General features: G+C 47.2%; 1 protein-coding gene across 1 annotated transcript in view; it reads left to right on the top strand.

The window, feature by feature from the left end:
- Positions 1-21,537, top strand: part of HNRNPUL1 (heterogeneous nuclear ribonucleoprotein U like 1) — a 34,473-nt gene that overhangs the window by 8,706 nt on the left and 4,230 nt on the right. The window contains exons 5-12 of the mRNA XM_065899604.1: positions 1,177-1,316; positions 3,375-3,474; positions 5,231-5,343; positions 10,496-10,762; positions 11,891-12,013; positions 12,111-12,239; positions 19,928-20,096; positions 20,726-21,007. Coding sequence (XP_065755676.1) covers positions 1,177-1,316; positions 3,375-3,474; positions 5,231-5,343; positions 10,496-10,762; positions 11,891-12,013; positions 12,111-12,239; positions 19,928-20,096; positions 20,726-21,007 — 1,323 coding nt within the window. The remainder of the gene's footprint in view (positions 1-1,176; positions 1,317-3,374; positions 3,475-5,230; positions 5,344-10,495; positions 10,763-11,890; positions 12,014-12,110; positions 12,240-19,927; positions 20,097-20,725; positions 21,008-21,537) is intronic.

Raw genomic sequence — 21,537 nt, 5'->3', positions numbered from 1 at the left:
GGAACCTGAGTGCTGCTGGGGAAACTTAACTCTTTGACGGCCTTTTCCCCAGTTTCCATCAGCTGCTCACGTTCCTGGTGAAACCAATGCCGTTTTGTCTTCTCAGGCATTAACCTGGTCTGTCCTCCAGTTCAGTTTTCTTTCCTCTGGATAAGTGGTTTTCCCCTTGACTGTGCAGCTAAACACTTGGGGGAATGAATATAAAGGTCCTGTTCCTCCTCAGACCTCCTAAGACAAATTCTAAGTGGTAGAGCCTGTGAATCCGAATTTTTAAACACACCCAGAAGCCCAATCAAGTCTGAGGACTGCACTTTTCAACAGAGCGGAAAGTTAACGGAAGTTCATTCGTGTACTTCTTTACGTAGCTCATGTTTATAGACCAGTGGCTACATGCTTTGGAAGAGATAAAGGCATCTCGTACACAGTCCCTTCTATCGCAAGATCTCAAAGACAGTATACCCAGAGTAAAGCTAAACATTTTTTAAAGTATTGGGTGGCAGTGGTCCATGAAGCAGTATCTGATCAAATGCCAGTTGTACAGGCCATGGCACTCAGCCTTTAGAGAGCGGAGAGAGCCTACTGGGTGAGATGGTCAGAAACGACTTGAAGACGGGGGAGCGTCCAAGCAGCAGAGTCCTAGGCCCACTCGAGGAGGTGGGAGTCTGTGGTGCACCTGACAGTGGTCCTGGGTGGTGGGTGTGGATCAGGGTCAGATGTTTGTGCAGGAGTCTGGCTTCCACACTGATAGAGTTAGCATGGGAGATGGTTGAAGTGTATGGCAGTGGGGATTAACCTTTTTAAATTCTAAAATCCCTTGAAACTGGTAAGAATATGGACCCTCTCCCTAGCAAGTGTACATCCCCATTAGAAGCATGTGTGTATTATTTCCAGGGGCGCCCCCTGACAGCCTTCCTGGGACCTCAGCCAGGTGAAAACCCTCGTTCCTATGTAGAGTGGCTGTTTTCATCCTGTGCAGGCCAGTTTGCAGTAGTCCAGGGCCTTTGTGCTAAAAGGGAGACTGGTTAGGCGATGCGGCTGGCTTCTCATGAACCTGCCCCCGTGATGTGTCAGCTTGTGTACTCCTGGTTAACACTCTTGGGGAACTTACCTCTGCCTGTGCCTGTCCCTCTCGGGACCATTAAAACATCAGCCAAATACAGGCTTTTTCCTCCACAGATAACTGCGACCTCCACTTCAAGGTGGCCCGAGACCGGAGTAGTGGCTACCCACTCACAATTGAAGGTTTTGCATACCTGTGGTCAGGAGCCCGCGCCAGCTATGGGGTCAGAAGGGGCCGTGTGTGCTTTGAGATGAAGGTGAGTGGGAGCAACCAGACGGGATAGGGACAGAAAATAGGTCCATCCTTTGGAATAACCTGTCACCAACCACCTTGGTCAGAGCCATGATTGCAAAAGAGATTTGATTGAGCATAGACTGTGTCCCAGCAAAAAAAAAAAAAAAAAGTAAAATGAACTCAGAAGAACTATGTCATTGCTAAATAATATATGGGGAAAGCAGGCTGACCATACATTGCTTCTTCAAACAGATTTTCCCTTGATGGGGTTTGACCCAGGTATTGTATAGCCAACCATTCTAAGGATGACGTATTTGTAGAACTAGGAAAAGGAGTTGTTTGGAAAAACAGTGAGCTAGAAAGAATTGCTCATCACCAGTTAAAGGGAGGACAGGGAAGAGCAAGAAAAAGAAAGGTTCTGCCATCAGGTCATCTACCATCATCTCTCCACAGTTCCACGTCCGGTTATGTTTATGAAAATAATATGTGCTCGTGTTTAATAAAGTTCAGAAGGCACAAAAGACTATAGGGTGAAAACCAGAGTTATACTCACATCCTCCCAATCCCCATCCTGCCCTCCAGAGATACCTTATGTGTTAACAATTTCTTGTGTATCCTTTGCATATCCAAACTTATTTATGATAGGTAATACTTACAAAACACATGGCATGTGCTAGATACAGTGCCAAGTTCTTTTCATGGATATCTCCATTAATCCTCACAGTATCATCATGAAATACATACTGTTGAAATACATACTGTTTTTAGAGGTGGAAGCTAAGACCAAGGGTTATTGTATTTGCTTGGCTAAGACGTTGATTCTAAGTTGTGCATTGTTTTGTGCTGCTCGTAGAGAAACACTGCCAATTATACTGACAGGGCTTTCATACATCAACTGTAAGATATATCCTGACTTTGGAGATGTTAAAATGTGAAAAATGTGTGTGCAAAAGTCAGTGACATAGGGTAACTTTCTGAAAGCCACAATCTAATGCAGATAGATATTGGTTATTAGACAGTCTAACCTCTGATTTAATTAAAGGTTAAGTCAGAATATACCTTTTTTTTTCTTTTTAATTTTTATTTATTTTTGGCTGCATTGGGTCTTCATTGCTGCATGCAGACTCTCTCTAGTTGCGGCGAGCAGGGGCTACTCTTAGTTGCGGTTGCACGGGCTTCTCATTGCGGTGGCTTCCCTTGTTGCAGAGCAGGGGCTCTAGGCACGTGGGCTCCAGTAGTTGTGGCACGTGGGCTCAGTAGTTGTGACTCGCGGGCTCTAGAGCGCAGGCTCAGTAGTTGTGACGCACGGGCTTAGTTGCTCCGCGGCATGTGAGACCTTCCCGGACCAGGGATCGAACCTGTGTCCCCTGCATTGGCAGGCAGATTTTTAATGACTGCGCCACCAGCGAAGTCCCCAGAAGGTACCTTTTATTCTTTCTGCTGCTTTTACTTAATACTGTGTCTTGGACATTTTTCCATACCCCAGTGTATCAGCCCTGCCTCATTCTTTCCAACCGCTGCATCATATTCTGTGGCAGGAATGTGCCATAATGTGACCAGTGCCTTATAGGTGGTTTCTACTTGCTTTCTCCCTCCCTCCCTCCCTTCCTTTTCAACATAAACACTGCCTCACTGAATATTTTTGTGTGTATGTATCTATAGGATAAACTGGAAGTTGAATTGCTTGGTTATAGAGCATGTGCATTTGTAGTTAATAAAGACTGCTAAGTTGCCCTCCAAAGACATTGTACCAGTTTATGTTTCTACACCAAATGATATGAGAGTCCCTGTTTCCCCTGCAGCAAGTGTTAAAACTAAAACATAACTGTTTCTGAAATTCCCTTCTCTGTGGCCCTGAACTCTCCTAAGCCCTTTAGAGGCCCTGGTTTCAGTACAACAGGCCCTTCAGAGCAGTGTAGATACCTTTTCCCCAGCAGCAAAAGCCTGCTGCTTTTTTTGTTTGTTTGTTTGTTTGTTTGCTTGTTTTTTTTTAACATCTGCCCACTTCCCTCCTGTATTGCCTTGTAACCCATCAGCCTCCAGAGAATCACTTCTGAGCCCTCTTGTTCTCTGTTCCCAGATCAATGAGGAAATCTCTGTGAAGCACCTTCCATCTACAGAGCCCGACCCACACGTTGTCCGTATTGGTTGGTCCCTGGACTCCTGCAGCACTCAGCTAGGTAAGAGGAGGTCAGCCAAGCAATCCAGAGAGTAGAGCAGGTGCCTCTGTCCCTGGATTCTCAAGCTTCCTAAGTTTCTCTTTCCCGCATTGGACCCAGAACAGAACCACCCTGGGATGGAACAGACAACAAGGATTAGGCTTGTGCCGCTTCCCATCTTCAGACATACAGGATTCAGTTGGAAGGACCACAGTGATAACAACTTTTCTACAAAAATTTATCCTGCATCTTTAAGGAGAGGGTCCAAAGTCCTCTTTAGAAAACTGTTCCCTTTCTTAAAAAAAAGACCAGTTGTCTCCTGTTCTCAAACCAAGCTGAAAGTAGTAAGTTCCTCAGGTCCCATTAAGTCCTATCTGGAATTTTCTGTCCAGAGCTTAACCCAGAGTAAAAGAGAAAGCAGAGACCAATGGGTCCAGGGCTGGCTGGTGGAGAGGGGCAGGGGCTGCCTTGAGAGGTTTTGAATTTTCACAGAACCCCAGGCCTCAGTGACCTTCTGACCCCAAGTGACTGATTTCAGTGACCAATGCTGAGACCTTCTTCCTTGGTCATAAAAACATTCTGATTATGAAAATAACATGTAAAGAAAAAAATGAAAATAATTTGTGCCATTACAGAGGAGAAAAATGAAAATCCTTCTAAACCTGTGAGATAATGACCAATGTTAACATTTTCATCTGTAACCTTCCAGACAGTTTGTGTTTTGTCCTTTGTGTTTCTCAGATGGGGCACGTTATACGGATTACTGTAACCTGATTGCTTTTTCCCACTTAATATCCATGGGTATATTTTTGTAAATAAGTATAGCTTTTTTGACCACTGCATAATTTTTCACTTTACAGTTGTATCACTTATTTATCAATGTTTTGTAGGTCATTTAAGTTGATTGCAAATTTTTGCTGTTAAACGCTTGAGCTGCCCTTGTGTTAGTCTGATCTTTAAAAGTAGAAATGCTAGGTTAAAAACAGTGAATACTTTTCATTTTGATACGTATTAGCAGTTTTTATTTAAGACTCATGTGTCATCTCCTTTTATATTTCTTTCACTTTTGAGGTATAAGTGGAAAGTAGTTGATACAGATAAAGATACAAAGCCCAGAACAGTGGAGCAGATGTCCAGGGTTACACAGCTGATTCATACTAGAACTGGGCCTGGAGTTCATGCTGTTGGCTCCTGCTTTACTGGCAGGGTGCGCCTTGGGTTCCTGGCCTAGGATCTCTCTATAACCCAGATGTCAGCCAGGGCCCCTGGGGTCTCCGTCATATTGCATCGGCACCCAGTTCTGTAGCCTAAGGCAATCCAGTACCTTTCCTAGGTATTAGACCTCACGGTCTGCAGAAGCAAAATCCTTTTACTGATTTCTGACCAAAACTCGTTGGCACCAAAAATTGACGCCATTAGGAGACTTAACTGAATATTGAATGTCACAGCAAAGGGATGCATCTCAGCATACAACCTTCCTCTATCCCAGCTCCTCTCTTCCCTCCTCCCTTTATTTTTCCAAATTCTCCCTTTCTGTGCAAAGCAGTTCAGTTCAGCTCCTACTCCCAGACTTAACATCTAAAGCCATCAAGCCCTCAGAAGTTCTGCATAATGAGGGGCTTCCTTTCAACGGAACCTTTCTTACCTTCCCTGCCAAAAGCATCTGATTAGTAAACTAGTAAAGAAAATGATTTTTTTATTTAAAACTACATGACAGCCATAAAGGCTGTTGTGACCATCGCAGGTTTAACCTGCCTTTGCCTGTTTCTTCCATCAGGCGAAGAGCCTTTCTCCTATGGCTATGGAGGCACTGGGAAGAAGTCCACCAGTAGCCGGTTTGAAAACTACGGAGACAAGTTTGCAGAGAATGATGTGATTGGCTGCTTTGCGGTGAGTGCTGGCAGCCTGTGGGAATTGGCAGAACCAAATGTTGGTCCTGTCAGGTCAACCTGCAGACTTTTCTTTTTCAGAATACCTCTGTCCATTGTCTGCCCTGTGTCCAGCCACTCTTGCCATACCTCTTTGTCTCTCTTTGACGCACTGGAATGTTTGCAGTCATTTTGTGCAAAATTCTCCCATTCTACCCCTTCAGGTCTTTTGTGCAAAGCCGTCAGGTGGCAACCCTGAGTTTGGGTGTGCACAACCTTCCTCCCTTCCTACATACCAGAGTTACATTTTCTAAACAGACTCGGGAATTTCTTATCTTCCTTTGCTACAGAATAGCCTATCCGTTCTCAAAGGCAGTGATGTTGACTCTTGTCCCACTTTAGCATCATCTCATCCCAAAACTTCTTCCTTCCTTCACCTCACATTGGTTAAGCCAGGCTTCCAATAGTGCGTTGCCTTTGAGGACGGTGGGGATGGATGCAAAGCAGAACAAGATAGAGGATGCCTGAACTGCTGCTGAACTTCAGTCCCCAAGAGCAGTGACCAGCACTCACAGTGCTGTGGAGTGTGGCTGTTGCCTCTGGGTCCAGAATCCCTAGACCCAGACCCAGTCCCTGCTCTTCCTCTCACAGCCCTGGACTACCCTCCCTGTATTTCAGTTTCTTCTCGATGAGAATGTTTGTATCTACTCTAGAATTTCATGTGGAGTCACTAAGTTAACCCATTAGAAGCACTTACAACAACGTCTGGCACATAATAAATGCTCAGTAAATACTACTTAACACTATTATCACTAGAAGTTAAATGTTTGTAAAATGTGCCATGAAGCCCCAGGGAGGAGTGACTACCCAGGTGGATGCTTCTTCTTGGTTTTGTTCCCTCTCCATCCTCATATTTGTACACAGGTACTCTTTTTTTTTTCTTTCTTTCTTTTTTTTCCCCTCTTTTTTTTTTCGCGGTGCGCGGGCCTCTCACTGTTGTGGCCTCTCCCGTTGCGGAGCACAGGCTCCGGGTGTGCAGGCTCAGCGACCACGGCTCATGGGCCCAGCCGCTCCGTGGCATGTGGGATCTTCCCAGACCGGGGCACGAACCTGTGTCCCCTGCATCGGCAGGCGGACTCTCAACCACTGCGCCACCAGGGAAGCCCTTTCCCCTCTTTGAAATAATTTCAAACTTAAGGAAAAGCCATGGAATTCTCATAGAGCCCTGTCCAGACTCTAACATTTGCTTTACCATGTTTCCCAAATATATGTACATATATGTATATGATTTTTATCTGACCTGTTTGAGAGTAGGTTGCCTACATTGTGTCTTTATTCCTTAATACTTTAGCATACATTTCTTAAGAATAGAGCTGTTATCTTAATCACAGTACATTTATCAAATTTAACATTGATTTAATGCTATTGCCCACTCCATAGTCCACATTTAAATTTTGTCAGCTGTCCCAACAACATCCTTTAGAGCAATTTGGTTTCTAGTTCAGGATCACGAATTGCATTCTGTTGTCATGTCTTTTTTAGTCTGAAACAGTTTCTCAGTCTTTCTTTGTCTTTCACAACCTCATTATCTTTTTAATAAAAAGCATGTTTTCTTAAACAAAAATTAACCATGTTTATATTCTGCACATTGTTCCAAACCTTGCATTTTTTTCCACTTAAAAGTAAATCTCTTGGGCTTCCCTGGTGGCGCAGTGGTTGAGAATCTGCCTGCCAATGCAGGGGACACGGGTTCGAGCCCTGGTCTGGGAAGATCCCACATGCCGCAGAGCGACTAGGCCCGTGAGCCACAATTACTGAGCCTGCACATCTGGAGCCTGTGCTCCGCAACAAGAGAGGCCGCGATAGTGAGAGGCCCGTGCACCGTGATGAAGAGTGGCCCGCACTTGCCACAACTAGAGAAAGCCCTCGCACAGAAACGAAGACCCAACACAGCCATAAATAAATTTAAAAAATTAAAAAAAAAAAAAAAAAAAAAAAAGTAAATCTCTTAAAAAAAAAAAAGTAAATCTCAGCTATCTTTCCCTGTATGCACAGATAGTATAGATCTAGCTCAATTTAAAACATTGTTGAGTAGTTAATAAATTCCTGTGGTTTCCAAAAATATCCAGAAATACAGAAAGGTATAAAGTCTTCTTGAGACCTTCCCACTCCACCCATGGTTCACATATGCCCTCCCCTACACATAAGCCTACTGGTATTCAGGATTTCTTTATCAAAGTACAAGAAAGATGATTGTTATTTTTCTTCTTTTACACAAAAGGTAGCATGTTATACATGTTATTTTATATCTTTTTTTGTTTAACTATGTATCTTAGAGTTTTTTTTTTTTAATATATCGCTTCACAGAGGATTTCTTTGTTCTTTTATATAGTCCATAGTCATTGTGTTGATCTACCATATTTATATAATCAATCCTCTATTAATGAACATTTGGTTAGTTTCTCACCTTTTTACTTAGTAGCTGCCTAGTATTCTGATGCAGGTGTCAGTTTCCCCTGGTGGACCTGAAAATTACTTGCTGGAAGTCAGTGCTGCAGTGACAGCTTATCTTTTTCCCACTTATCAGAGTATCTTGGAGGGCTTTTCGTGTTCCCATACATGGATATCCTGTGTGATTTAGTCTCTCCCACTTTCCCTTTGGAGCACATTTAGCAGTGCTGGTGTGAGCAATTTGCACATCTTTGCGTTCTTATGGGAATATGGTTGTAATATTTACCTCTGAAAGTATAACTTCTGAGTCAAAGGTGTATTTTTAATCTTTGATAGCTACCATCAAGACTGTACTCCAGGGAGCTTGTAACAATTCAATGTTTCATCAGTGTGTGACTGGGTTCCCCGAGGTTCTGTGAGTGTGTGGCAGTTTGGAACTTTAGGCCTGACTCTTGCTTCAGCCTGTTCATTTTTACTTCTACTTTTAAGATTCTATGTTCAGTTTCCTTTGTTTAGAGAATGCCATCACTTTAAAAGACTCAGAGTGAAGGGTTAGAAGGGTTGTGAAAAATCAGTGGCCTGAAGGAACTGGTGGGGAGGACATTTGTGTCAGAACTTGAGTTCTCAACATTCACAAAACAGAAAGGACAAAATGGCCTTTCAGGTAGAGAGAACAGTGTAACTCACTTCAGCAAACCGTAAGGAGTAAAATACTTGGAGCCTCAGGGACGACACTAGGAGATGTGAGAGGTAAGGCTGCAAAAATGGCACACTTTGAATAATGCGAGGCTTAAGGACTTTGGGTCCTTAGGCCCTGGTGTGGCACTCAGGAATGGTTTTGCAGAAGTGACACAGCTACCCTTGCGTCTTTGACAGTTGGCGCCGTCGGTGGTGGGTTTGTCAGTTGTGGGTGCTGGTTTGTGTACAACATGGTAAGTTCCTTTAGTGAAGCAGGTGGACGTAAGGAAGGCTAACCCCCACGATGTTCATTTCCGTGGTAGAGCAAAGGTGACCTGGGCCACTCTTGCTCAGGTGAGAAGACATGGCAGGGACCATGCTGTGAGGATCGAGGCAGGATTTAGTCCAACAGATGTTTGCGTGTCTGCCCTGCGTGGTCTCGACCTGTGTGGGCGCTTACGGACACTTAAAATATAAAGGACTGTGTAGAACTGTGCCCTGTGAGCACTGAGGAGGGTAGTGAGGAGGCTCCTTAGGGAAAGGGGCTTTCACAGCTTCTCAAAGGGCAAGTCCCAAGGTGGTCTCCGCATGCAAAAGGGAGGGAATACCACGTCTTGTACTTTTCTGTCAGGAACCCGACCTGTGCTTCCGTCTTCCATATGATCCCAAGTTTTGAGTCTCCCTTAATTGTAAACCTTTACCATGCAGCCAGAGTGATCTTTCTGAAACACAGTTTTGACCAGGCCATTCCCCTATTCGAAACAAGTCAGGAGCTCTGCTCTGCTGCTGTCAGCACGAATCCAAACTTCTGAGGTAACAGAGAGCCCCTTCCTCGCTGAGAACAGGGACCATGTCTCCTCCCCACCACTTTAGCCCAGAGCAGTGCCTGGCATCTTGGAATGAGAGCACGCATTCATTATGCACTCACTCTGTAGTAAGCACATTCACCTGTTAAATCCTCAGAACAACTCTATAGAGTGTAGAATCTTATCATGGCCCCTCTTTTTTTTTTTAATAACTAAAATTTATTTATTTATTTGTGCTGGGTCTTAGTTGTGGCACACGGGATCTTTGTTGCCGCGTGAGGGCTCTTAGTTGAAGTGTGTGGGATCTAGTTCCCTGACCAGGGATCGAACCCAGGCCTCCTGCATTGGGAGCTCAGAGTCTTAGCCACTGGACCACCAGGGAAGTTCCTGGCCCCTCTTCTTTGATAAGGAAACTGAAGATGGAGTAAATGGTAGAGCTGAAGCAGCCTGCCTTCCAAAACAGGATATTAACCACTAAACTTCAACTGATCAATAAGGACTCAATAAATTGTTGAATTAGAGAATATGGTCCCTTCCTGGCTCTCCAGCTGTACCCGAAATCACTCCCCAACCCCCAATCCTTTATGCTTCAGCCAGTCTGACCCTATGTTTTCTCACTGCCAGATTTGTACACAAACAACACTTCTCTTTAGGACTCTCTCCTCTCACTCCAGACTTGGCTCCTTCCCGTTTACTGTTCAGGACTTGACTTCCTCCTCAGAGAATTTTGTTCTGTGTAGGTGCTCTTAACTGAATTAGTTAGGATGGTGTCCTTGTCTAATTCCCCACTAGGCTCTGAGCTGTGTCAGGCCCAGATCACTGTAGACATAAGCATCAAGAAGAGCATATAAATGAATGCACGTGTAGAGCTGGGCCTGACTTAAAAGGCCCTGCTGTGGCTTTCTTTCCATCTGTTATCTTGCTGGGGATGAGAATGGACAGGACCGCTTTTGCCTTCCTCTCCATCTCAGGCTAGGCACAAGACTCTAATACTTGGAGCTTCCTAAAATTACACACTTCACATCCACCAGCTTTTTGGTCTTGGGCAAGGAGGGCTTTGGGCTGCATGTTGTCTGAGCTGTTCCCTGGTGCTTCCCGATGCATCTGTACATTGAGGAGGGACGCACTTGAATCTGGGAGGCCAGCTCTGTTTCCATTCCCTGCGTCTGCTCTGACTTGTGCCTCCCAGTGCCTTAAGCAGAACATTGGCAGTTATCTTTCTCTGGCTTTATTTCCTAGGACTTTGAATGTGGAAATGACGTGGAACTTTCCTTCACCAAAAATGGGAAGTGGATGGGCATTGCCTTCCGAATCCAGAAGGAAGCCTTAGGGGGTCAGGCCCTCTACCCTCATGTCCTGGTGAAGAATTGTGCAGTGGAGTTCAACTTCGGGCAGAGGGCAGAGCCCTACTGTTCTGTCCTGCCAGGCTTCACCTTCATCCAGCACCTTCCCCTGAGTGAGCGAATCCGGGGCACTGTCGGACCAAAGAGCAAGGCAGAGTGTGAGGTGAGTGGGCCTGGAAGCCTGAATTGGTGGCCGCCTCTCCAGAGCCACGTTGCTGCCAAGACAGAGGGGAGACATTCAGTAGCTGAGTGTGGTGAAAGCTGCTGTGAGAGTGAGGTGAGGGCTGTGCGTGTGTGACTTAGTCCAAAGAGGGAGGGGCCAAGGTAAGACACCTAAATGTCAGAAAGATTCCAAAAGGAAGTTGCCACACTGCTCCTTGGGTGTGGTCAGAATCTTGGAAAAGGAGGCTTTCCTCCCAGCGGAAGAGGGTGTGAAGGCAGTTCCTGGTGAGCGAGTCCTTGGAGGAGGTTGTGCAGCTCCATGCTCCCATCCAAGGCTCTCCGAGAGCAAAAACGGCAACTGGACTTAGAGCTGATTTGGTTGCAGAAGCTGTGCTGGTGGTCTTTGTCCTCAAATAATGTTTCTTTCTGATATATAAGTGATTTTGTGTTTATTCTAGAAAATTAAGAAACATAAAGAAAATTAAAGTTCCCTTTAATTCCACCATCCACAAATAAGTTTCCTTTGAAAGTTTTGGAGCTTATCCTATGCCTTTTGCTGTGCTAGGTGCCATTTATACACACACACTTACAGTTGAGATCTTATGGTATAAGCATTTTGATATCATGCCCTTTCACTTAATGTTATTTTGTGAGCTTTGTCCCACCACATGGACACCTCTTTTGAAACTCATTGTTATTAGCCTCACTATTTTCCTCTTTTTGGGCATTTTGGTTACATCCAGTGTTTGCCAGATTGTAAACGTACTGATTAGAAATGATGCTCGTCCTTATGCATACAGTCTGTCCCCATCTGAGACTCCAGGAAGGTTATACCACTCCTTGTGCCTATTCCGTGGATCTTTCCCTTTCAGAGGCCCCTGAATCCTGCCTAAACAAAAGTGTAAATACTCATAAGAGCAGGCCCTCTGCTGAGAGTCTGACAACCCTCATCTCTTTGAATCCCAACAACAGTACTATGAGGTAGACGCTGTTACTGCTTCCATTTCCTAGAGGTGGCCATGAGGTTTAGAGTCACCCTCACGGTCACCATCAAGTCAGGGTGATGCCAGGCTGCCATGCCACACACTGTTTCTGGTTCACAGTGTCACTCCTGGTCCTGTTCTTATAGATTCTGATGATGGTGGGCCTGCCTGCCGCCGGTAAGACCACATGGGCCATCAAACATGCAGCCTCCAACCCCTCCAAGAAGTACAACATCCTGGGTACCAATGCCATCATGGATAAGATGCGGGTAAGGATAGCCCCTGGTCTCTCCTCTTCCACCTCCCACTCCCTGATTACTGCTCAGCAAACAGGACCACCCACCCCTCACCACCCCCTGCCCACAGGTGATGGGCCTACGCCGTCAGAGGAACTACGCCGGCCGCTGGGACGTCCTGATCCAGCAGGCCACCCAGTGCCTCAACCGCCTCATCCAGATCGCTGCCCGAAAGAAACGCAACTATATCCTAGATCAGGTACTTACTGGTGACTGTCACGCCCCAGGAGAGGGAAGGGGCCATTGGGTGCCTGGGAAGTCCTCTCTGGTCCTTGTATTTTTTTCCCCATAATGCTCTTAGACTGCAGTACTGGTTAGAGGTCAGCCATACATGATGGCACAGTCCCAGACTCTTAACACAGCTTTCTGAGTCTGGTCTGCAAGCAGGGGTCTGGAGCAGCAATCCAGGCCTAGCTCAGGCCACAAGCAGCACAAAAGAACATTTTGTGAGAGCAAATTTTGTGAAATGGAAAGGCATGGATTTCTGAGCCAGACAAACCTGGGCTTGAATCCCAGCTCTGCTGCCTCCTAGCTGCGTGCCTGTGGGCAGCTGACTTTATCCTCTGAGTCTCCTGGTCTGTGAAACACAGCTCAAAATGGTGCCCGCACACCTAACATGGGAACTGAACAAGCTGGAGGTGGTTGTTAACCTACAGAATAGGTGTGTCCCAGCTTCTCTTAGCATGTTTTTATGACTGTCAGGTACCTATATGTCACGTATTTTTTACCTGCATTTCAATGAAGAGCAAGGTTCTTAACATTAGGCAATTTGGGAACTTCTGAAATTAAACACAGAATTTTGTATGAAGATGCAGATATGTTTGTTTGTTTGTTTGTTTTGTTTTTTGGCCTCACTGCATGGCGTGTGGGATCTTAGTTCCCTGACCAGGGATCCCATGCCCGCTGCGTTGGAAGCGTGGAGTTTTAACCACTGGACTGCCAGGAAAGTCCCAGATATGATCTTTTTTTAACTAAAAAGTTTTGAGTTGGGATAGGAAGATCGTCCGTGGCTTTCGGCATTCTCAAAAGTATGAGTGACCCAAACGTGGTTAAAGATCCCTGTCTCAGAGTAATGAGTGCTTCGTGTTTACCACCTATGAGACCTCCTTGACGTTTGTCCTGAAGGCTTTCTCAAGTAGCAGATTTTGTATTAGAGGATGTACAAACAAGCCTCTCTTCCCCCTCAGCCTTGTATTTGTGTTTTCTTAAAAACCTGAAAGTGTGCAAATATGTAAACTAAGTAGCACCCCCAGCCTGGCAGCCTTAACTGGAGTGCCTTCCGTATGTGTAGTCCTAGATACTTGGTTACCATGAGTTCAAAGGGCTTCTGATGAGGGTGGAGCTGGTTTTAGTGGTTGATCAGAAAGGTGGTTGGAAGGACTTCCCTGGCGGTCCAGTGGTTAGGACTCCACGCTCCCACTGCAGGGGGCCCAGGTTCAATCCCTGGTCAGGGAACTAGGATCCCACAAGCCGCATGGAGAGGCCAAAAATAAATAAGTAAGTTAAATTAAAGCCAACTTCCAACCTTTTTAAAAAAAAAAAAAGGAAGAAGGAAACATGGTTGGAAACTCCAGGGGATCAAGGTGCTTTTGCATAGGAGTGAGCATCTTACACAAAACAATTAAACAATTAAGCAGGAGCTTCTGGGTTGGTGAACAAGTGGACAAGTGCTCTTCAGAAGAGCATGGAAGTTCTGTGCCCCTTCCCACATAGCTTGCCCTTTGTGTTTGTTCCATCTGGCTGTTCCTGCATTATATCCTTTTATAATATATTGGTAATCTAGTCTTTAGAGTTGAAAAATTGATGCCTCGATATCCAACCTTTGAAAGGAGTACAAAGAACTTATTCTTAAAGACAAAAGAAATGGCTACTGGCTGGTGATAGTTCTTTATGACAGACAAATTAAATGATCTTGCCAAGCAGTTAGGTACTGAGAGTAGAAATCTGGTTTGCTGATGAAACAGTTATGCTCAGTTGGCCAAGGCTATGCAATGCAATTGGCATTCTTCTGTGCTGGTGGAGATGTGAGATTTACTCTGGGTTCTGCTTTTCTGGAAAGTAGACATGAAAAGGTGTACTACTTTTATCCAGTGACCAATGCCGCAACCATGGGATTGAGCCCTGAAGACTCACATTTGTGAAGAAGACAGGACATGATCCCATAATAGTAAATTTTGATAAAAAACTACTAATTGGGCTAATGTTTAGAATATATTTGTGGGGGAAGGGGACGGTTGGGCACAAGGTAGTCCAAGAGCTACTCAGGGTTGCTGCCCCAGCTCAGCCCCATCAATAATGCGTACAGCCAGCCTTCTTCCCCGTTGAAGACTTTGTTTGTTTGTTAACCCTAGCCTCACTTTGCCCCATTTTTCTTGTCAGGGCATTTTGGAGCTATAGTCCAGCTTGGCCTCAGTGGGATTCTGTCCTGAAAGATAGAGCAGTGGTGTTTTAATACCTTGAGAATTCCTTTTTTGGATACCCCAGCAAGTATTCCCTGCCTGTCTTTTTCTCAGTTTACTAGTTAAATCAGCTGTGAAACCCATTTCAAATATGTGGCCCATGGAGAAAGTTTATAATCCTAGAGGTTATAATTGTCTTAACATCTCTGTCCAGCATTTCAAAGTGGGCTTTCTCTAGAGGTCAGGGCCCCAGCCCCTCAGCCAGGCACAGAACAGTTGAGCACAGTAAAGACTTGCCGTTGGCCCTCTCAGCGTATGCTGCCTTGTTCAGGCACAGGGTCCAGGGCTGTTCCAGATGCACCTGTGGTCTTCAGGGCTGCTGGCCTCCTGGTGGAGAAACATGCAGATCAGGCCAAGTGTTCTAGGCCAACAGTGAGGCCAAAAAACGTAAACTCTGAAGGTGGGGGAGCAGGGTTCTCTGGTTGGCCACAGATTGGAGGATTGACTTGGGGCCCGAAACTGGAGATTACTGAGGCCTGGGAAGAGGTCTGAAGCCAGTGGTTCGACCTGTTTTGGCTTAAACCCCAAAAAGTGTGTTCCAGAAAACCCTGGGTGGGTGAGCGTGTGTGTAGGAGATACAGAGCAGGCCCCAGGCCAGACCCTGGCATTTCCTACCCCACCAGCGTTGGCAGTGAGGGGTAAGTTGATGCTTAGCTGTCTCCTGAGTTAGATGGGATTCCCAGAGCAGAAACTGGTACTACAGGCAAAGTCCCTGCGGTCCCTGGATCTCAGCCCAGCACCATCTTTTTTCTTCTCTGGTTTTTCCTGAGTGGTCAGACCTCCTCACATTTGGCTCTTCTGGGCCTCCTGTTGGTAGTTTGACCTCAGAAATGCCCCTCCTTGAGAGGGGAGGAGAACGTAGCTACAGAAGCCAAGCTAGGCCAAGTGAACCGTGTAGTTGGGGCTTTTACTTACATTCCATGGTGACCTGAGTACTCTCTTCAGATCATGTGGGTGTTAGAGCAGTGGAACAGCCGAGGAGAAAAAGAAAAGAAAGAAGAGGTAGGCCACATTGCTTCAGGTGGCTCTGCTGCCAGTGGAAATCCTCTGGAATGAAACCCTGCCTGGCCTGTCCCTTGCCTACCAAGGTGCAGAGTAGGAGCTGGCCTCTGTGAGGCAGCAAACTTGCCTTCCTGGAGGCTTCTGAGAAGGCCCCTGCAGGGCCAATGTGAGGGCCCAAACCACCCCCTGGGTTGACGTCTGCAGGCTAGGAGTTCTCTTAGGATTCTAACAGCCCAGAGCTAGGCCAGGCAGTGATCAGAGTCAGGGCTGGATATGACAACATCGCTGACCTTGCCTCAGCCCTCAGAACAAATGATTGTAGTCCTGCTTTGCATCCCTGTTGGCAAGAGCCACGCCTTTGCCTGAAACAGAAACCCAGGGCTACAGTGGAGACCCAAAGTAAACTGCCTCTTGTTGGCAGGCGTTGGAGAAGAGGATGTTTCTTTCCTCTCTCCTCCCCACCCCCAGAGCCTCAGCCCATTCCATTGTTGACACTCTGGCCAAGTCTCTTACCTCACAAGTGGTTCGTTCTACTGGGTTCATCTCACGCTGAGGCTAGCGTGAACTCTTGCGTCACCAGCTTTACGTTTGCTCCCCTGGGATCCAACCCTGTCTCCTGCTGCCAGCCTGACCTTGTTGAGTTGTGGGTGGGGGACAAGAGTTGACAGGGGACAGAGGGGCTCTTAGAGACCTCAGGCTGCTCACAGCCTGCTGTGTTCCTCCCTACTCCCCCAGACTGTCACACACCAAAAGTACCCCCGCAGCTGCTCTGAGAAACCCAGCCCCTGTCCTTCCGGCCCACATCACGGGGCAATGGAAGTAGCCTGGGGCCAGGGAACACAGGCGGCCCCCGACCTCCTCAGAATCAGCATCTTCAAGCAGGGTGGGGCTGGGAGAAGCAGGAGCTAGGCCAAGGGAGCCTGCACAGCGGGAAAAGCTGACCTGCCGTTGTGCTGGTCTCTTAGCAGCATCCCCCAGCGACCACAGCAGTGCCGGGCCAGCCCAGGGGCTCTGACCTCACTGTGTTTGCTGTGGCAACGGCACCAACAGCTAACTCCCTTTCCTCCAGCGAAGCCAAGCATTTGCATTTCTGCTGGCTGGCCTAGTTGCTCTTCTTTCCTTCCTCAAGCCGAGGAGGGAGGGGAGGGAGGCGCGGTCTTGAAAATTGTCACCAAGAGGGTTCTCAGCACCTCAGTTCCAAAATGTCTGAGGAGCCATTCCTCAGAGTCTAGCCACTTCCCAGGACAGAGACCAGCTGTTTATGAGTCCTGTCTGCTCTGCCCCCATCCCTCCCACTGTGAAGCTGCAGGGACTAGCCCTCTTGGCAGTGATGCTTCTCTTCTCTATTCCCTCATCAGGACATTGACGGAGTAGGTCTCATCCATAGAAAACCACCAAGGGGTGTTTATCCATGTCCTTGGGGTTCAAAGGAATCAAAATAGGATCACTTCTTACGGGCAAGCCAACAGTAGAATGGGTCCACAGAGTGGCTGGGGCTACAGTCACCCCTGGCACCCGCCTACTCTGGGTTTTGTGCCAGGAGAAAACCTCATTATTTAGCTAGAGGAAAGCAAATTCTGTCTTCCTGTGACCAGATGCCACCTGATTTGCTTTTAGGAATGGAGTCTAGGAAGAGCAGTGAGGAGAAGGACTTGACTTTTCCTTTGTAACCTGTGTGCTTTTTAACCATTTGTGGCTCAAGACCTCTCCTTGGCCCAGTGCTCAAGGCACAGATTATAACACGTGTATGCCCACCACACACACCCACTTTGAGGGCCCCCACCCCCAGTTAATGTTGAGACATTTTCCCTGGGGAACAGGGAAGACCATCTTTGCCTGCTGTGTGTGTCAGGGCCACAGAGTTGGGTTGGTTTAGAAAACAGCTGTACCCACAGCCCACATCTCCCAACAGGTGTGCACTGGCGTCCCTGGCCTCTGGCTGACCCATAACCCAGCTTCCTGTTCCTTGTGTTTTGGAATAGGCTCTCTTGTGCCTCATCTTTTCCTCAAACTTAGCTTTCCTTGGTCCTTTCCATTGGGAAGCCTCTCCTAGGACAGTGTCAGTCCTGTTGGACATATTTGCAGACTTCTTTCCCTGCCATTTTCACATCTATAAATCCTCACCAGAGCCAGGAGGAGGGTGATACGATCTCTGTCTTACAGATGTAGAAATTTGAGACTCAGACTAATTAAGTGACTTGTCTACAGCCTCACAAATAGAGGGCACAGCTGCGATTTCAACCTCAGAGCCTGTGTTCCTTCCACCCTGTCTCACCATCCCTGCCTTTCTGATGGGAAGTCACTATAGCTTGACGTTCCTTGGTCTGAGTTGCTTCAACTCAACCTTACAGTAAGAAGATCCAGTGTACCCCACCCAATGACGGCCACATCATATCAACCGTGACCTCCATTTGTTGAGTGTTGGCTGTGAGCCAGACCCTGGGCTAACCAAAGGCTTTTACTCACATGAGCTCCTTCAGTCTTAATAGTGACCATATGATCTTCCTATTGTTTTCCACTTTCAGGGCTTGAGACTTAGTAGGTATGCAGACTGAGGCTCTGAGTGGAAGTCACTCACTCAGGGCCACACAGTGTGACTTGACCAAGTCGCCTTAGAGCGAGGGTGTGCTGAGCCATTCCCCCTGCACTACCTGCCTCTGTCAAGGCAGCTTCCACCCTGGAGGCCACAATGTAGCCCCCAGTCCAGGAGTTCCTCACACTTGGTCAGTTGCTTTGTGGTCCTTTTCCCGCTCAGTCCTCACCAGGCCCAGGAGGGAGGCTTTTTTCCCTCCATTTTAACAGATGAAGCAACTACAAGGACTGGCCACGGTGAGTGAGTGGCCACACTAGGACTTGATGCTGGGCTTTTTCCACCCTGCCAGGCTGCATCTTCAAAATACAACATTTTTTTGTCTGTTTGTGCATGCCCCTTTACAGATCTCTTCCCCTCTGTGGCTTCTCCCTTGAGTACCTTTCAGAGCTACTAAAAGTTGTTTAAATGCAACATTACTTATTACTCCAGTTCTGTTGAGTGTCTGAATGGGAAAAGATACCCATACAGGTGCCTGGGTCCCACCTCCAGAGACGGGTTGGGGAATACTCTGGTGGGGTTTGAGCCACTCTCTTTTTCAGTAGTGTCTGAGTGATTCGGGTACACAGGCTGAGTCCGTGGAGCACTGGGGTTTGACAGATCTGGGCGCCAGTCCCAAAGGGCCCAGCATGTGGGAGGTATTCAAGGAACGGAAGCTATCTTTACTACGGATGTCAATCAGATGTGTCATAGAGCACTGCTCTATGCCAGCACCAGCCCAGGAAGCACCTAACCATCATCTAGAAGAAGGGAAGAGAAAGTAGCAAAACTGCACTTGCTAAAAGCACAAGTTATCGCCTTGTCAAGCTCCCTGGTTAGAAGCTTGTGGGTGAGTCTGGTGTTTTAGAGCAGGACTAAGGGAATAAAAGAACCACGGTGTTGATGAAAATGATCTATACAACTGTCAAAGGGGCTGGTTAATTATGGCATCCATTCTATAAATATTATTAAAGGAGAATACCACGGAATTCCGTAAAGGTCCAGTGGTTAAGACTCTGCACTTTCACTGCCGAGGGCACAGGTTCAATCCCTGGTCGGAACTAAGATCCCGCAAGCTGCGTGGTGCAGCCCAAAAGGAAAAAAAGGAAAACACCAGCACAGAAAAATGACAGGGAAACATTAAGTGAAAAAAAGACTTCAGAAGAGTGTGTGTTGTTTGATTCCATTAGTGTTAAAAATCACGCAGGGCTTCCCTGGTGGTGCAGTGGTTGAGAGTCCGCCTGCCGATGCAAGGGACACGGGTTTATGCCCCGGTCCAGGAAGATCCCACATGCCGCGGAGCGGCTGGGCCCGTGAGCCATGGCCGCTGAGCCTGCACATCCGGAGCCTGTGCTCCGCAACGGGAGAGGCCACAACAGTGAGAGGCCCGCATACCAAAAAAAAAGAAGAAGAAAAAAAAATCACACAGATATTTCTAGAAATACATAAATTCAATACAGGTCATCTCTGGGAGGTAGGAATGGCAGTAGGTGGATGAAAGGATTCTTACTCTAAACTTTATAGCTTGTACTCTGAATTTTTTTACTGTGAGCATGTTACTTTTAGAATGGGGGCTGAGGGGGCTGTAATGCACAATACCATGAACAAATTGGATTAAAAAAGCAAAGCTCAAACTTTAGGAATCCCTTGTCCTGTTACTGTCAGCAGCCACTTTCCCAAGTCAGTTCATTTTCTGAGGGTAGTCTCAAGAATCTTAAAAGTGAAGAGCAGTTTCCTGAGTTTCTCTGCTTGGAGAACTAGTATCCCTTTCTCAGTCCCTGGCCTACATAATACCCCACAGAGGAAAAGACCAACTTGTAATGACCATCTCTTGCCTCTTCTGTTACCTACCCCTAGACAAATGTTTATGGGTCAGCCCAGAGACGAAAAATGAGACCATTTGAAGGCTTCCAGCGCAAAGCTATTGTAATTTGTCCCACTGATGAGGACCTAAAAGACCGAACAATAAAGCGAACCGACGAAGAAGGGAAGGATGTCCCCGATCACGCGGTCTTAGAAATGAAAGGTAGGAAATGAGCGGTTCCCCGAGGGACATCGCAGCAGGGTCCTTAAGAGAAAAAGGGCTTTGCACAGTTTTTCCCTCCCCAGCTTCTTGATTATTCTTTTTTTTATCTCGTTCATTCTTTTTGTGCTTCTGCTTTGTCCCTTCCCCGTCTAGTACAGCTGTGAATGGAAAAGCTGCCTGTATCCCTCCTGGGGCAGGGTTTTCAGACTAGATGGGGCTGCGGCAGGATGAGGGAGAGGATGTGTGGGAACAGGGGCTGAGAGACCTGCATGGTTGGCCGTCCGCCTCTGGCACCCACTGGGTGGGCTAGCTGAGCAAGCCTCAGTTTGCTTCTCTGTAAAAATAAGGAAGATGATTTTACCTGCCAGGCTCACTCCCTGGGTTATAAAACATTGGTTTGGTGGGGCTTAGCCACCTCTTCAGGAAAGGGAGGAGAGGGTCTTTGTTAGCCCCTTACTGTTGTCAGGGAGGCCGAGCTTGGGACCCTGTCTCTCCTCTGTCACTCATACTGCAGTCCCCTCCTCCTCCTCCCTTCTGGCAGGCCAGTGTCCTGGGGGTGAAGGAGACCAGACCTCTGAAGGTGCTGACCGCCTCTTCTTGTTCCCTCTGGGGCCCTCCCTTCCTCCTAGCCAACTTCACGTTGCCAGATGTTGGGGACTTCCTGGACGAGGTGCTGTTCATTGAGCTGCAGCGAGAGGAAGCAGACAAGCTGGTGAGGCAATACAATGAGGAAGGCCGCAAGGCTGGGCCACCCCCTGAAAAGCGCTTTGACAACCGAGGCGGTGGCGGCTTCCGGGGCCGTGGAGGTGGCGGCGGTTTCCAGCGCTATGACAACCGAGGTCCCCCTGGGGGCAACCGAGGAGGCTTCCAGAATCGGGGAGGAGGCAGCGGAGGAGGCAGCTACCGAGGAGGTGAGGCATCTCACACTGAGCTGTCCCTGCTTTTGGTTCCTGGTTCAGGGTTGCATTTTGTGAATGCTTCCTCAGTCAGCAGATGACATTTCCCTGTCACCCGCAGTGGGCTGAACTCTGGTAGAGAACTAAGATAAATCAGAGTCTGGGGCCTCAGGGAAACTCTCCCACTGTCATGCTCCCCCTGGACATTGCTCCTGAAGCCCTTGCCCATTTGTATGTCGCATTGCTATTATTTTTATGAATCTTTCCCACCCCTCATCTGACCATGAGCTTCTTGAGAAGAGCGGCCAGACCGAGTTTACTGCCAGTCCTGGGTCCCACCTCAGGACCTGACACAGGGCAAATATTAGGAATGGTTTTGCTTCTGAAACGCATGGAGAAACAGGCTTGGAGAGGTTAATTTGCCCAAGATTCACCCAGCTGAATCCATAGTTGGGATCAAGTGATGATGGATCCAGAGCCCAGGTTCTTACTAAGTTATGCTATCTCTGAAGTGTATGATCATGATTTAATAAGCATGCCCTACT

This window comes from Phocoena phocoena, chromosome 20 (assembly GCF_963924675.1).
Source record: "Phocoena phocoena chromosome 20, mPhoPho1.1, whole genome shotgun sequence".
Classification (NCBI taxonomy): domain Eukaryota; kingdom Metazoa; phylum Chordata; class Mammalia; order Artiodactyla; family Phocoenidae; genus Phocoena; species Phocoena phocoena.
This window is presented reverse-complemented; position numbering and strand designations above follow the sequence as displayed.